This window comes from Aspergillus multicolor, assembly GCF_047715735.1.
Source record: "Aspergillus multicolor strain CBS 133.54 unplaced genomic scaffold BDW74scaffold_18, whole genome shotgun sequence".
Lineage (NCBI taxonomy): Eukaryota > Fungi > Ascomycota > Eurotiomycetes > Eurotiales > Aspergillaceae > Aspergillus > Aspergillus multicolor.
This window is the reverse complement of record NW_027395969.1, coordinates 486,741-503,544: the sequence shown is the minus strand read 5'-3', so window position 1 is coordinate 503,544 and position 16,804 is coordinate 486,741. Positions and strand designations below refer to the sequence as shown.

Genomic DNA, 16,804 nt, shown 5'->3' with positions numbered 1-16,804 from the left:
CGCCAGTTCATAGTTCATCGTGACGAAACATGACTAACTCTGAAGTGAAACAGATGGCGGCGGCGTACGAGGCTACTCCATGCTCATTCTACTCCAGGAACTCATGCACCGCGTTTACGTCGAAACCGAAGGCAAGCCTCCGCGACGCGACCAGATCCCCAAACCATGCGATTACTTCGACCTCATCGCCGGCACCGGAACGGGCGGCCTTATCGCGCTAATGTTGGGTCGGCTACGCCTCGACCTCGAGACATGCAAAGACGTATACGTGCGCATGACGCGGCGGGTCTTTGAGACAGATAAGACTTTCGCGGGTATCCCGTTCCGATCGACGCTGTTCAAGGCCTCGAAACTCGAGGAGGCGATCCGGGAATGTGTGCGCGAACATACAATCTACGAAGCCGAGGGGAACGATAGCACATCGCCTACATCGCCTACGTATGCGCCGTTCAGCCCGAATTTCTCGACCGCGTCGATTCCGCAGCGGTCGGGGAGTCGGGCGAGTGTGAGCACGACGCATTCGGGGATGAATAACCGGAGTTCGGCGTTCATTAATGGGTTACGCTGGGGGAATCCGGATGCGCTACTGTATGATAACCGGGAGAACCGGACGAAGACGGCGGTGACGGCGCTGTATCGGGGCACGCCGAAGAATGGGAACTCTGTGTTGCTGCGGTCTTATGATTCTCGCAAGGAGCCTGCGCCCGAGCAGCTCTGTACGATCTGGCAAGCTGGCCGTGCGACGTCGGCGACGGGGTTGGCGTTCAAGCCTATTCAGATCGGGCAACATTATTTCATTGATGAGGGCGCGGGCACGTACAACCCGTCGCCGGAGGTCTTGGACGAAGCGGTGGTCAACGAGTGGCCAGGACGAGAAATTGGGGTGTTTGTCAGTGTCGGCACAGGAAAGCGTCCTCCAGACACGAACAACCGCAAGCACGAATGGTGGGAGGACTTCTTCGGTGATGCTCTGGGTACCTTTGCCGAGGCGCGACGCCGGCTGATCTCGAAAATCGAGGGATGCGAGGACATTCACCATGACATGCTTCGGGAACACCTCCCCAAGCGCGGTGTGAGCAAAGACAACTACTACCGGCTAAACGTCGAAGTCGGCGTCGGCGAGTTCGGCATGAACGAATGGCACCGTCTTGCAGACATCAGCACTAACACGCGGCGGTATCTCTCCCGACCGGACGTGAAAAAGATGATCCACGATGCGAGCGTCAAATTCGCCAAGATCGAGCGCATGCATCGTCGTCTCGAAGCTCACACAGCGGCTGGCAATGACCCCATCAACACCACCCTGATGGAAGACGACCACTCTTCGCTCGCACCGAGTCCCCGCCTCTCCGTTACATCACCAACCTCACCCGGCCCTCCTCCCCCTCCCTCAAACATCTTCGAGCTTCCCGCCGAACTCCCCGGCGACTTCATTCAGCTCCAACCTAACGACGATAAACTTCCTATGCACCCAACACCGCAAGACTCTATCCGCCCATCGCCCGGTCGCACTTCCGGCAGCGACCTGCACCTCAGCTCGAACGAACCCAGCCGTCCCCCGTCACAAGCATACTCGCCACCACGCCTGAGCTTCGAACACGCAGGCCCGCCGCCTGTGCCTCCCAGGACACCAATCCCCTACCCTCATGACCACCCTGCAGAGCTAGGAGGGATCCCAATGCCCATGCCGACCGCAAACCACAGCCCCGGGCTACATCCGGCGCATGCAGCGAACGCACCCTCGATGGCGACCGGGCGACCGGCGCCGCCGTATCCGCTTGATGAGCCGCCGGTGGTGAACAAGCTCAGGAAGCCGAGCTACACAGTGCGCGATTACTCTGCTTAATATTCCTACTTCTCTTTTTTTATTTTCTATTGGCATGTATTATGAGAGATGCTTTACCTTATACCCTATATAACGCAATTGAATGCATTGGTAGTATGTCTTGAATATCTTGTGGTATCATGGAGTAGATGGGTAGATATATATTGGTGAGGATGACGCATGGCACTCTGCAAGAACCAAGTGAACCCTTCCCCTCAATGAAGAAAAAGTCCGCATTTCACCCTTCTTTCAGATAATTCCCCATCAAAATATGCAAGCTACTCTTCAGCAATTTTGTATACATTGTATAAGCTCAGAGCTACAGATCCAGATAGCTCGCGCCATCGGCCGGGCAGAGTTTACGTTAGAGATCCCCATGCATATGCACCACCGGCTCGCTGCAGCTGAAACCGCCCGCCAGCCCCAGCCAGCCCGGCTCCGAGATCTCCCTCAGGCCCTGTCCCTGTCGATATCCAACAAACTAAGAAACCTAGTAAGGTAACGGATTACGGACGGTAATTCTCAACAAGACAAGACAGGACAGGACAGTGAGTGAGGCGAGGCAGAGCCGGCGAAGCTGGAACAGCGAGAGAAGAGGGGGTTCGAGGGAATGATTGACATGGATTCTTCTTGTTCGTTATTGTCTGCCTGGTGGAGGGAGGGCGGATGATAGGCCGAGACGGCGCCAACACATCCACCACCATTCGCCGCGAGAATTGAGAATCGAGAAAGCTCAGGATAAGTCCCGTGACTGTCAGATGTCAATCTGGGATTTGACTCCCTGGTCAACCTTGAAGGCGAACCAGAACCACACAGACTCAGCGATGAAGAGGGGGCTTGTCAGCAGCTGACTAGACACCATCCCCCTTCTCTGTCTCACCACTCAAATAATCCAGTCAAGACAAGAGCGTTATCGTGGATGTTGAGGGTGGGTCCAGGCCAGCCTACGTGGTCGCTCTCCCGGCCAGTCGACGGATCGCCCGGGCTCCCTTTGCTCCAAGGATCTCGGAGACTTAGTGTGTCCGTGCACTGAAGAAAGGGCAAGGGCTCTCTTTCCAGATGGGGAGAGTGTATCCTACTCCCGCCGCGATAGTTCGCTTTGACCTTGGGGAGGATGGTCATTATTGAGCTCTGAAACAATACCAAATTCCATCCCCCATCCTCATCAAAATCATTGGCAATAGTAGGTTCCGTCATTGACAATGACAAACATGGCAACGTGGTTACACCAAATACGAGGGTAATCTCCGACCGACCTGAGGGCTGACAGTGACAGGCAGACCATGGCTGGAGGATCGTCATCGTCCCATCCAGCAAGTCCAGATCCTTGCAAATCCATGAATCAATGGAACGGCCAATACGTATGGAGCCGGAGGCTTCTTCACGACCGAAACTTCAGTCATGGATTCAATATCACAGTGGAGATGGAACCACCGGGCGTATGGCTTGTCATGTCACATCTGACTCTCTGGGCAGCAGCAAGTGGCTCCAATTACTCCGGAGTCGTTACGGATGACGCTGGCGCTGTAAGACAGCAGTCCTGCCCGTCGGAGATCAGGATCGTGCACGGCCATTCCATCGAAATGCAATGTGAGGTTATTTACTGCGTGCAGCATATCTCACTATCGACGGACCTAACTTTAGGTACGACTACGCGCCGTATTGCACTAGTAGCTAGCTATGCTAGTCTAGTTGCCTCAAGGATGAGACCTCAACGGCAATGACGAAGGCAGCGAAGGCAACCATTGGACCGTGATGGACACGCGATATGAGTCGGCGCTTACTGAATCTTAGGGCCGGGTCTACCGTCCCCTACCGCACAGCGCCCCCTCCCCGTGCCCACACTCACAGTCGCAACCCACAGTGCCAGCCCGCTGTCGTTTCGTTTGGTCAGTTACATCTTGTCTTCGAAGATCGATTATCGCAAAATGCCGGAGTAAAGAAGAGCGCGACAAAAGCAATTTTAGAGGTTGCACAGCATAAGCGATGCAAACTCTGATGAATGAATCGGACATGTATCATGGATCCCCGGGACCATTTTCTATTTCAAATAGAACAAAAGTACGACATCGAGTCGCACAGACAAGAGTACAACGCAGGGGTAGAGGTGAAGATCTTTGCAGCTGACAGATTCTAGTCTATTGCCCGTTGCGACTTGCCCGAGTTGCCCTAGTAGGACTAGGGACTAGGGGAGAGTAGCTAGGGGAAGCTGGGCCAGGGTCAGCAGCTGCCAGCTGTGCAGAAACACAGGATCTTCAACATCCCCGGGACAATCATAACAGCTACTGTATGAGCTTGAATCAAGCTCGTGCGATATGTATGTCTGGACAGACAGAGTATAAGTCGATGTAGGGACTGAGGCTCTGCAGGAGGGCTGCAGGTACAGCCGATTCCACTGCAGTCCCGTAAGGAAAGGAATCAAGACGAGTCATGTTTGTTCGTTGTCGAGTCGAGCTCATCTCACCTCGTTGAAATTGCCCGGGGTTATCGCCGTCGAATAAGGCGCGGCGAATTGCTGACCGGGCTCAGCAGTCCTTCTCTATTCAGCAAATGCTCACCACCGCAGGATGCGATCTCGAAATGAAGGAACCAAACTCGGACACCAGTCATAAATTTTCTGCTTTTGTTCATTTGATTCCATTTTCACAAGTTAGCTAGCTCCATCATGACAGATTATGGATCCGCCCCACAAACTGGAATAACCCCGAGAAAAAGAATCCGCTGTGATTGAAGGCCTGTCTCGCGATGCCACGCCCGCACCCAATGATTTGCCTTTTCGAGCTTCCGGTATCGATATGGGTCATAGCATGGATGATGGATGGTTATGCGCTGTCAATCCTCAAACTACCCTAGTCATCCACTGGCCCTGGGCGGCTAAGCTAAGGAATCTGAAGGATCGTCTAGGGTAATCAATCTGTTTTGCAAATTCGTCTCGTCCTCGACTCTCTTTCGACATCCGTGACTGTTATGACAGCAAGCCCTTAGCCTCGGGCGCTGCCCATCGTTGCTTTTTCGGCTTTGTTCGTCGCAGACCGGCGCTTGCTAGCTTTCTATCCGCTGGGCCAGCCAGGACCGGGGTCACCTGCGATGTCTGCTTCCAGTTAGCCGCCTGCCTTGGTCTCTTCCTTCGGGGGCAGCTTGCCCGCCTTGGTGCCAATGACGATGCGATAGCATTATTCAGTCTGCCTGGTCTTTCAATAACACTGACTCGCTGGTCTGGTCACTTAATTCACGCAGAGTACGAGTAGGTAAAGTAGCCCCGCAAGATCTGCTGTATGTACGACGGCTGCAGGCGCCGGGCCGTCGGTAGCGCCTGAGGGATCCTTGTTCTTTTCATTTACTGAACACTAACAGCAGCGACTCCGACTCGCGAGCAGAGGGGAGGTGGGCAAGACAAAGAAGCAGGCCTGGAGCCTGGAGGAAACTTAGGTGCGTAAGAACGGCCCGCTCCGTGCAGTGTGCTTGACAACCTCCCGTCGATGATTTGCAGACCGCCAGCCCGTGGCTTTGTCGATTCTTCAGTCTTGCAGCCTGGCTGCTGCTTGCTGCTGCATAACCGTAGCGGCGGCGGCAGCGGCAGCGGCAGCGGCAGCATGTCATGTCATAGCTTCAGTTGCGATAGGTGCTGACAGGAGTTCATGTCATGTCTGCCTAGATTATCCGGCACCGGCGTCGCAGGACATAGCAGGACAGGACAGGACAGGACATGGCAGCGCCGAGCAGGGCATAACCGGAGCACACGATCGCAGCTTACTGGAGAGAATGGAGCCCGACTGGAGTCACTGATTGCTGTTAGCTAGCTAGCTAAGCATGCTCGGACCCTCGCTCAGACTGGGCGAGGTGTCAGACAAGGCAATTGTCGACTCGACCCGACCGGACCGACAGACCAGCGAGACAATAAGAAAAAGCAAGAGTATGAGGGTGAAGCAAACAATTTGATCCTTCGCGCTCTCCATCCTCGAATGAAGAGAGTCGTGCTTACCGACTCTTGAGTCTGGAGTAGTCTTCTTGCCATCAACTGACACGGAGGGTGGGGTAGTCGTGGATAGCCCAGCGCCCAGCCTGCACAGACGACGAAACGCAAGGGGTAGGATGCAGCAGAAGATTCCGGACCTATCACCTCCAGCCAGTTTGAGCAACTGACAATTCATACAGCCTAAGATAAGAGCTATCAGTGCGAAACAGCGGTGAGGCCTGCTCTTCTGCTCGAGTCCCTCTACTTTGATGATGAAGAATGAGAGTCGCAGTGTATTACGGCGAACGAAAATAACAGAGCATCAACCGGGGGTCATCCTGGACACGCCTGATTGACTGCGTGAGCCGGGAGAGCCAACGCCGTTAGTCCCGACTAGTCAGTCTAGCTGCTAGGCTAGCTCCAGCAGAAGCGAGACAAGATGATGTACATATTCATCTCAATTATTATTAGCCACGGCCGATAGTATTGGAATATAACCGGCACTCTCGAAGTCAACCGGTTCATACTATAACCAGATAGACTCTGCTAGTACTATAGATGTACATATGTACGCAAGTAAGCCATACATCATACATACAGCTGCCTGCCTCAGGCTTAGCGCTCTGAGATGTCCTACAGCTGTACCTACGCAGGTCTCGTGAAACGCAGCAGGCTAATAGTGCGGCGCGCGGGGTCATCTAGATCCCAGAGATACCTACGAAGAGGCTGAAGCTGCTGGCCAGGATATTGTCACGGTGCTCCGTCGATACTGGCGGTCACTCACCGAAGGTTGGCCAGTAGCCAGCAATGATGATAGGTCGTTTCCCCTAGACTCCTTGAGACCTAGTCTCCAAGCTAGAAAGAAAGGGAGAAGCTCTTCAACAGCATGCTACCGTGAAGAATCAACGTCTTCCCTTCTTCCCTCTACTCTTCAGCCACCGGGACCGGGCCTTGACTGGCCAGCTGGCTAAGATCGCCGCCACCAGTTTCGTGGAGCACTCTGGACCACCCGATTTCTTTGCTGCTGCGCGCATCCCTGCCACTCTCTCTGGCTGTGTAACCTCCTTTGTTGTTCCCGCGTGCGTGCATTGGTTCTTTCGCCAATCTTACGGGGTAGAATAGTAATGGCTGTCTGTTAAAGACGGGGATGCCGAGATCACCAGAACCTCGCACTTTGCTCGAGATTGCGCTGGAGTGTAGATAGATTAATGAAGGATTGTGGCAGGCGGCGATCAGGCAGGATCATCATCGCCGCACTCGATTCGGGGTCTCTCAAAAGAAAGGAGACAGAGGAAAAGCACCGGATCGAATTCCAGGACCAAGCTAGCTACCTAGGTCGCTTAGTGAGGTGTATTATTACAGGACTATTCCTCTCCCTGTCATCTCCAGACGGAGACTTGGACGGACTCCTTGCCCAGTCACCGCCATTTCTTTCGTATACTCCGTACTATGGGAGTCTATGTACACTATACATTATTATTTATGTTTACTATATGCTCCGTGCTGGTCCGTGGTTCTGCTCAGAGCAGTGGGTCGATCGTGAGATGTCGATACCAGGACCCCATCGCGTAAGAACCGAGCGACAGAAGACATCTCTGAGCACGCTGAGCTTCTAGAAAGCGTGATGATGGTGATGACTTGGCCGCCAGTCTATCTGATACGATCCACCGATCGATGACTTACAGCTGGATCGGTGCCAACTGCCAGCAGTGCTTTAGCTCAGGTTAGCTCAGAGCCATCCATGGTTCGATAGCAGTCAGATTATTTGTCCTAATCAGATCACTGTTTGCACATCGTGGCGGGGCTGGTCCTTGCTTCGTGGCGACAATACACTGCCCAGTCTGTGCACCGCTCCACGATTGCAATTTTCAGTTCCCGGTAATTTACTCTGGTTAAATGAATATACCAAGCTTCTTTCTTTTTCCCTTTCGCCTCTCCGATCTTAAGAGCAGCGACAGAGACAGTCTGGCAAGCAATAATTGCCTTGCAGCAGCTTTCTCAATTCTGCATTCTGCATTCTGACATTCCGGCCTCAGACTGACAAGAAACAACGTCGGCACACGTGCTGCTCTGCCTATACAGACTCAAAGTAAGTAAGTCATCGTCCGTCAGTCAACCTTGGAAAGGGCTCCAGCCTTCCGTCCCTTTGCCAGCTTCCCCTCTTTAGCCTGCGTTTGCTGTCCCAGCCTCCTCCTCACTCTCTCCACTCTGATGATCTGCTGCTGCTGCTGCAGCAGCAGCCTGCACACTTGACTTCTTCAACTGTTTCTGTTGTTACCGCCTGGAATAGCTTTTGAGATTTCGCTGTTTTTTCTTTTTCCTCCTCCCATTTTCTCGGTCTTCTATTTTCCCTTCTCTCCTGCTCCACCGGCCTCCTCCTGCTCCCTCCCTGCTCCGCCTCCGTCATCCCTTTCGTTTGACGCCTTTTATACATACTCGCGTCGTGCCGTCTGCTTCTCGTCGCTCATCCTTTTCGTCTCGTCTCTTTAATGTGCCTGCTACGAGTAATGACCCCCCAGCTCATCTCTGCTTTGCTCGCCTTCTAGACTCACCCGCGCGCCGCTTCTTCCATCTCTGGCCGCCACAATTCAACGACCTGCTACGACCTGTTACGACTCCTGTACGAGCCTGATTTTAAATTCGCTGCAGCACGCATACATATCATTGCTTGCCACCTGTTTCGCGCTCTAGACGCTGTCTTGCTTCAAAATCTACATACCTCGCGTCGCCCTTGCCCCGCTCCGTTCTTACGACCTGAAACGAGACCCATGATTCCGCGCTGCCGCCGTTGACGTCCCGAACTGAACCCTTTTTCGCCTCCGGTGCGGTCGATCCTCAATCATTCGGATGTAGATAGTTATCAGCAACTGCAGCCCATTTCTCGACTCCGTTTGTCTGCAATCTCCAGCGCTGTTTACGGGTTACGACGTTTCACGAAGCTTGCTCACGATTGCTCTTCCTTGCATTTTCGCATTGCCTATTGGAGCCTTTTCTCTTTGCGTTATTGGCCTTTGCACCCTGAAACGATCTCTTTTGCATATTTGCTGCCGAAGCTCTCTCCGTCATTGTCGACATCAACCCTTTTTCCTATCTCATGATATTTTGAAAAACAACATTCCAGGGGACTTATTAAACGTTGGATCTTGTTCCGAGTACGACGTTGCCTCGACTCGACTTTCTTTTTCACTTTCTTAGGTCTTCACCCCCCGCAAAACCGAAAAGCTGGAGCTGCCGTCGATCTCCCAGGTCCACACCAGAGGTCCTGTTGATATCCCTTGGTATAACCACCACGCCGCGGAGCGCCCTATCTTGTCTGGTGACAGACTCCCGGCGTTAAGCATCCCGACGGCCTCGCAGCCGCCGATCTCGGGCCAGTCCTACCGGACGAGCTACGAAGACGCGCCGGCCTCCTCCAACCAGAGCAGCGCCAGAACCAGCCTGTCCGGATCCGCGCCTGTCTACGACGCGAGAAGCCCACCGTCCTCGTCCGCAGATCTACCGGCCGGTAGCCAACACCGACTCTCGTTGGACTCCTCTGCCTCGCAGGAATACAGCATCCCGCAGAACACAGTCACCGAGGGCTACTACCCCAACCAGACGCAAATGGCCAGCATGAACCAACCTCAACCGTACATGGATGTGCATTCGCATCTGTCGTCGGGGCAGCCGTATGCGTCGCATCCTGCAACCGCTGGAGCATTGACGCATTACCAGTACCCGCAACAACCCTCTGTACTACAACCTACTTCTGCATACGGGCCCGCCAGTTCTTACTCTCAGTATCCTTACCCCAATGGTGTAGCACCATCGCAGTCTGTTCCGCCGCCGACGACCTCGATAAGTAGTCAGGTCCCCCCTCAATTACTGCCCTTACCTGGTGAGTTCAGCGTCCGACAGCGTGTAGTCAGCGGCACATGCTAATTACTCATAGTCACCAACCACTCTGTTCCTACTCCTGGCTATGGAAACACCAGTGGAATGCCGATGCAAGGCTACGTGTACGATCCCACCGGGCAAATCGCGCCTCCCGGCGCCAAACCAAGGGTTACCGCAACCCTGTGGGAAGACGAGGGCAGTCTGTGCTATCAAGTAGAAGCCAAGGGTGTATGCGTCGCTCGAAGAGAAGGTAAGACACTTGCAACCATATGACGTAGATTTACTAAGATTGCAGATAACGGTATGATAAACGGTACGAAACTACTGAACGTTGCGGGCATGACTCGAGGGCGTAGAGATGGTATCCTCAAGAGCGAAAAGGTTCGAAACGTTGTGAAGATCGGCCCAATGCACCTCAAGGGCGTGTGGTATGTCTTCGGCTAGTTTTTCTGTGAGATTCGTCGCTGATTCGTCTAGGATTCCCTTCGATCGCGCGTTGGAGTTCGCCAACAAGGAGAAGATCACCGATCTATTATACCCTCTGTTCGTTAATCACATCAGCAACCTGCTGTACCATCCGGCCAACCAGAGAGAACGGCAAATGGCCGGGGTGCAAGACCCCAGACGACTCGAAGGGCCCCAGCCTGTTGTTCGCACTCCCCAAGCCTCGCAACCGCCTAGCCTTCACCACCACCATTCGCTTCAGACACCGGTTCCCTCCCATATGTCCCAACCGGGCCGACCTGGCCTTGACCGCGCCCACACATTCCCGACCCCACCCGCAAGTGCTTCGAGTCTGATTGGAATCACCAGCCAAGGTAACTCATACGAATGGAACCAGGGGATGAACTCGGGTGTACCCAACACCCAACCTCTCTCAGTCGACACCAGCTTGAGCAATGCACGATCAATGCCGACGACTCCGGCTACGACGCCACCAGGGAACAACATGCATGGAATGCAATCCTACCAGCCCCAATCTGGCTACGACTCCAAGCCGTACTACTCGGCTGCCCCATCCGCGCACCCTCAGTATGCGCCGCAACAACCACTGGCGCAGCAGCCCATGGCAGCATACGGCCACTCGGTACCAACAAGCTCGTACCGCGACATGGCGCCACCCTCGTCTCAACGTGGTTCTATAGCCGGACTTGAGACCGATGTCAAGACGGAGCGTTACGGCGAAGGAAATGTTGCCAAGACGGAGCCGGAGGAACCGGAGTATGCTCAGCCGGACAGTGGATACAATCCCGGTCGCGGCTCATACTACACCACGAACCCCTCGGTCGGCGGTCTTGCCGGCGACCATTCTCAGCTCACACCTGACATGACGGGTTCGCCTCAACAGAATGGCTCTGGACGCATGACGCCTCGCACAAGTGGTGCCGCGCCTCAATGGGCGCCGGGGTACACCACGCCCCCTCGCCCGGCTGCTGCCAGCAGCTTATACAACATTGTCAGTGACACGCGGGGAACGTCCGGCGCGAATGGAACCACCTCTGACAACTACTCCGTGGCGTCCAACTCGGGTTACTCGACAGGGATGAATGGGTCTATGGGTTCCAACAAGCGGATGCGTGACGATGACGACGACCGCATTGTCCGACCGGACAGCCGGGACGAGTACGAGCCCAAGCGTCGCAAGACCTTGACCGAAACTCCGGTCGGTGGCCCGGTTGGTGGTGTTCCTCTCGGGCTTCAGCCAATGAAAGCAGGTGGCAGCATGATCAGTGCTCGTCGTTGATGAAGAAAACAAAGATAAAAATGGGGGCAGGAGCAAGAAAAGGTTTGTTGGATTACGAATTCAGTCTCTTCTCGGGGTGCATTGTGGTTTTTCCTTTTCTCTTTTCTCTAATAGAACACTGGCATTGTCGAGCATCAGGGATGATGCCTCGGCACCTCACTCTGCTTACTCTCGTCGCACGGAAGTTAGACATGACCGGGCCGCATACTTTGGTCTTGGCATGGTTGAGGTTTATCATGGGATTTATGGCCATAAAGTTGCGTGATGACTTGCAAAAGGATATGTATTCTGGGTTTGTTTCTGGTGCAGCGTTCTGAAGTCGCCATCTCCGCTTTTGGGCCGTCTGTGTTTGTTCCAATGCGGCCGGCTTTACTCATGACCATGATGAGACGAATTTCCTACGAGCTATCAACTACATTGTTCGGCTTACGCTCATGCTTATGCATTATTGACGTATATGTAGCTGTACTATGTACTGCTGTAGTTCTGACTGGACTCGATTGGACTGCCTTGACTGCGACTGCAGGTGCAGGGCAGGGATCTGGCTGGCTGTATGAGAGTGCATGCATCAAGGAGGGTAGGAGACCAGCTTCGTCCGCAGCAGAGAAAAGGTAAGCAGCTCCGCATCGTGATTCAGGCCAAGGGGCAGCTGACCTGAGTAACCCTTGAAATGTAGAATAATGGAGAAGCGCGTGGGGAACCCTCCACCATGCACGGACTGAATCTGGATTCCGAAGATCAAATGCCGGGGAAGCTGGGAGTGGCAATTCTCCCCGCATCCCATCAAGGGAATTTGGCCCGCTTAACAGTGAGATATCTAGCTATAAGAGGGGTCAGAATTAACAATGGCATCAAGAGAATCGCATTTTGTCTACGTCAAGTATCGCTGTCAAGATGATCACGCTCACTTACGCTGCCATCACCGGCCTCTTGGTTTTGGTGTACTTTGTGATATGGCCCGTCTTTGAGTACTTCCGGGATCCCAAGGGTATGGCACCTCGACTTGATAGATGGCTCTTGCTAACGATTCAGGTCTCCGACGCTATCCCAACATGTCTTTGTTTTCTGGCATCTCCGCGATTCCCTTCATGTTGATGGCTTCGCGTAAGTTCCGGTCAAAAGAGCTCCAGGAGCTTCACCAAAAACACCCCGTCCTCCGCACCGGCCCAAACACTCTCTCCTACGGCGACGTCCGCGCCATCAAGGACATCTACGGCCATAACACACGCTGCGGCAAAGACCCATCCTACATCATCTCGGCCGGCTCGCACTACCACCTTGCCGACGTTATCGACCGGGCAGACCACTCTCGCAAACGCAAGGTTCTCTCCTCCGCCTATGCCCTCAAGAACCTCGAGACCTGGGAGCACAAAGTTAGCGATAAAATCGCCCGCTTAGTCAAGCACTTTGACAGTGTCTGCACGGCCCCTCTCCCTGCTGGTCAGGAAGAGCCCAACCCCGCCGACCTCACCGTCGACTTCCGGGCATGGACCAACTTCTTCAGCCTGGACGCCATCGTCGACATCGGCCTCAGCCTGAAACTCGGCTTCCTAGACCAAGGCCACGACGAGTGCACCGCTGAACGCAAAGACGGCACCACCTACCGCGCCTCCCTCCGCGAAGCCCTCTACCCCAACGCCCGCAAGCAATCCCTCCTCCTCTGGAACTACGACTGGTATCCAATCATCAACCGCTGGGCCAACATCATTCCCTACTTCGCTCGCATGCAGAAATCCAGCGACACCTGGGAAGACATCGTCTGGCACCACGCGATGGAGCGGCGACGGCGGCACGAAGCCGGCGAGAAACTCGACGACTTCTTCTCCGCCATGATGGCCGATAAAGCAGGGCACGCTCTTGGTCTCGAATGGGGCGAGGTCTGCGCGGAGATCAACATCATGATGAACGCGGGCTCCGTGACCACCGCCATCGCCATCACAAACGTCATGTACCAGCTCCTCCGCAGCCCGGCATGCCTTGCGTCCCTCCGCGAGGAAATCGACGCCGTCTATGACGACGACGAAATCGTCGCCTCCTACGATAAGGTCAAACACCTCCCCTACCTCCGCGCCTGCCTCGACGAATCCCTCCGCATCTTCCCCCCAACTTCGCACGGCCTCCCGCGCGAGACACCACCAGAGGGAATGGAGATTCTAGGACAGTGGGTGCCGGGAAATACATCAGTCAGTATGTCCGCGTACGTCGCGCACCGCGACGAGGGCGCGTTCCCGCAGGCTCATCTGTACAAGCCTGAGCGGTGGCTCGGCGAAGAGGGAAAGGCGCTACAGCCGTACTTTGTGGCCTTCAGCGCGGGCGCGAGGTCCTGCATCGGACGGAATATCTCGTACCTGGAGCAGACGGTTATCTTGGCTACGCTTGTAAGGAGGTATGAGTTTGCGTTGCCGAGTCGGAGTTGGGAGTTGCAGAGGGAGGAGACGATGAATATGATTCTGGGCCCGATGCCGGTGAAGGTTTGGCGGAGGGAGTTGGATGGTGAAGCTTAGGTGTTCTTGATTTGCTGGATAGAGGGTTCTGGTAGATTAGACTTTTCTTCTCTCCTTTTTGTGATGTTGGATATGAACGAAAGTTATGATTAGCGTTTCTGGTTGAATTCATTGCATTTGCATTCAAATATCTTTATCTTAGACCACGAAGCTATCAGCTCAAGAACTCTAAATATCACTTTTACCACTGCCTTCATTGATCTAGACGGCGGTGGTTGCTGGACTATGCGTACAACATCATATCCTTTCATTCTAGTATGCGCCGAACTCGGCCCAATAGCAATCTCGCGATATGAAAACTACAAGTTAAGCTGATTCCATGGAAAGGTATCGAGCAACCCTGGGTTCCTCAACAATAACCGAAATTCAATAGAGTATGAGCTTCCGCGTGGCCATGCCAATAATAGCAGCCACCATGGCGTCGAGGGGCTTCAAGTTTGATAGTTCCAGTCTCCAACAGCCGACGTCACAGACCCCGACGCAGCAGATTCTGGATCCATCAACTGAGACAGCTGCGAACCCGAGTCATGGCGAATATGGAGTAGCCGACCCCGTGGCAACTGGCAAGCGGGCCAAATTTCCCTCTGTCGTCCCCCGCATTCCCTCTCCCGCGTTCCATTCGGGAAATATTCCCCTTCTCTGATGACACTGTATACTACCACAAGGTATAAAGATGGTTGTTCGACAACGAAAACTGACAAAAAAGCACAGGAAACGACAAGATGGCGTCCCTTCTCACCCTCCAGACCCAGCCCAACACCACCGACTACGTCGCCCTGACCTTCCTCTCCCTCGTCGGAGCCACATTCCTCGCTCGCGGCATCCTCTGGGACCAGCCAGACCCCTACAGACATCTTCTTTATGAGCGTCCCCAACTAGGGAAAGGCAATGGCGCTGCCGCAAACAATAACCAACAGACGCGGAATATTGCCCGCAGACTGGAGGAGACCAATTCACCCATCGTCGTCTTCTGGGGCTCCCAATCTGGCACCGCAGAGTCCTTCGCCCATAGACTTGCCAGGGAGATCACCCTGCGATTCGGACAGGACACGCTCACAGCAGACTTGAGCGACTATGATCCCGCCTCAGTCGCCGAGATCCCATCGTCGAAGCTGGCCATCTTCATTCTCTCCACATACGGCGACGGAGATCCAGCCGACAACACAGTCGAGTTCTGGGACTGGCTGAACAGCAACGACCGGAGCGCAGAGAAGAAGCAGAAGCAGTTTTCCGGGTTGCGGTACTTTGCCTTTGGGCTCGGCAACTCAAATTACAAGTTCTATAACCGCGTCATTGATCGTGTCGTGGAAGTCCTTGACGACCATGGCGCCAATGCGCTGCTTCCTGTGTCGAGGGCAAACGATGCCACCGGCTCAACGCAGGAAGACTTCATCTCGTGGAAGGAGACGCTGTTCGCCTTCTTCCGTGAGAGTCTAGGCTTCACGCAGTCGGAGCTCGTTTACCAGCCTACCATATCCATCAAGACGGATGAGACTATTGAGCCGTCTGCCCTTCACCGCGGCGAGCCACGACATTCGCCGAACCCTGTTCCCATTCCCATCTCTGGGATTAGGCAGCTCTTCGAACCTGCCTCCGACAGGCACTGCTTACACATTGACTTGGATATCTCCTCTACGCCCGATGTGGTCTACAAAACGGGCGACCACCTTGCTGTCTGGCCGTCGAACCCCGATGAAGAAGTCAACCTGCTCTTACACAAGCTCGGGCGCACGCACGAAGCTGAGACGCCCATCTCAATTGCCAGCATCGAAGGCGCAGACGTTGAAGACATCGCAAAGAAGGTTCCCAGTCCAACGACCCTCCTCGTCCTCCTCCGCCACTACCTCGAAATCACCGCCCAGCTGTCCCGCGATATCCTGGCTACCCTAGCCCCGTTCGCTCCTACAAACGAGGCAAAGGCCTTCCTGACAGAGCTGGCCAACAACAAGGAAGCTTACGCGGAGTTTACTCGCTGCAACCACCTCACACTTGCTCGAGTTCTCTCTGCCTCTACCCAGGAGGGTCAGCAATGGACCTCCCTTCCCCTCACATATATCCTCGAAACCCTACCACCCCTCCAACCCCGCTTCTACTCCATCTCCAGTAGCAGCGTGGTCTCACCCCGAAAGATCTCCCTCACGGTCCTCGTCCTCTCCACACCTTTACCTGACAACACCGCCGTCTCAATCCCAGGCCTCACATCAACATACCTCCTCTCCCTCGCCGATAGCCCGCAAGCCGAGCCCCTCAAGAACACGATCCTTTCAACATACACAAACACCCTACTCCCACTCACCTCGGACACCACATCCTTCTCAGAAAACAGGAAGAAAAAGATCCTCGCCCACCTCCGCCGCTCCCCCTTCAAACTCCCCCGCCTCCAGACAACCCCCCTCCTCCTCATCGCAGCCGGCACAGGCCTGGCCCCAATCCGCGCCTTCCTCGCCGAGCGCCGCCAACTCCTCAAGATCGGCCGCGACGTCGGCCCCATGCTGCTCTTCTTCGGCTGCCGCTCTCCAACCGAAGACTACATCTACAAAGACGAGTTGGAAGAAATGGAGGGCGTATTCGGTGGGAAACTTACCATTGTCACGGCGTTTTCGCGGTATGAACCGGCAGATGAGAGGGCGTATGTCCAGGACCGTGTGCTGCAGTATAAGCAGCAGGTGAGGGAGATGCTGCTTGCCAACAGGGGGAATCTGTATATTTGTGGAAGGGCGGGGATGGCGAGGGAGGTTGAGAGGAGGGTTACGGCGTTTTTGGCGGAGATGGAGGAGGGCTGGACTGAGAGGGAGGCGGAAGAGTGGGTTAGGGGGTTGAAGAGGAGGAATAAGTGGCAGGAGGATGTTTGGGGGTGATTTTTCTCTTGGGATGCTGGTTGTTCTAGATTTAGAATGCAG

The 16,804-nt window shown here is 54.5% G+C and overlaps 5 protein-coding genes across 5 annotated transcripts in view; all 5 read left to right on the top strand.

The window, feature by feature from the left end:
* BDW74DRAFT_168865 (uncharacterized protein) overlaps positions 1-1,846 on the top strand; it is a gene marked incomplete at both ends in the record, with an annotated part of 5,712 nt that extends 3,866 nt beyond the window's left edge. Inside the window, one exon of the mRNA XM_073726906.1 lies at positions 54-1,846. Coding sequence (XP_073582436.1) covers positions 54-1,846 — 1,793 coding nt within the window. The remainder of the gene's footprint in view (positions 1-53) is intronic.
* A 6,953-nt stretch (positions 1,847-8,799) lies between these two features.
* Positions 8,800-11,532, top strand: BDW74DRAFT_38443 (KilA-N domain-containing protein). Its single transcript, XM_073732655.1, has 4 exons — positions 8,800-9,657; positions 9,712-9,906; positions 9,952-10,084; positions 10,134-11,532. The coding sequence occupies exons 1-4, from the start codon at positions 9,384-9,386 to the stop codon at positions 11,398-11,400; spliced, it is 1,869 nt and encodes a 622-aa protein (XP_073582435.1). The 5' UTR covers positions 8,800-9,383; the 3' UTR covers positions 11,401-11,532.
* Positions 11,533-12,208, top strand: BDW74DRAFT_38437 (uncharacterized protein). The gene is made up of 2 exons (XM_073732654.1): positions 11,533-12,011; positions 12,077-12,208. Exons 1-2 carry the CDS (start codon positions 11,665-11,667, stop codon positions 12,120-12,122), a joined length of 393 nt encoding a protein of 130 aa, XP_073582434.1. The 5' UTR covers positions 11,533-11,664; the 3' UTR covers positions 12,123-12,208.
* BDW74DRAFT_156054 (cytochrome P450) lies at positions 12,075-14,132 on the top strand. The gene is made up of 3 exons (XM_073724944.1): positions 12,075-12,208; positions 12,257-12,388; positions 12,433-14,132. Exons 2-3 carry the CDS (start codon positions 12,295-12,297, stop codon positions 13,902-13,904), a joined length of 1,566 nt encoding a protein of 521 aa, XP_073582433.1. The 5' UTR covers positions 12,075-12,208; positions 12,257-12,294; the 3' UTR covers positions 13,905-14,132.
* A 494-nt stretch (positions 14,133-14,626) lies between these two features.
* Positions 14,627-16,762, top strand: BDW74DRAFT_186007 (NADPH cytochrome P450 oxidoreductase family protein; the record flags this gene model as incomplete). Its single annotated transcript, XM_073731170.1, has 1 exon — positions 14,627-16,762. The coding sequence occupies one exon, from the start codon at positions 14,627-14,629 to the stop codon at positions 16,760-16,762; it is 2,136 nt and encodes a 711-aa protein (XP_073582432.1).
* Between the last annotated feature and the right edge of the window lie 42 nt (positions 16,763-16,804).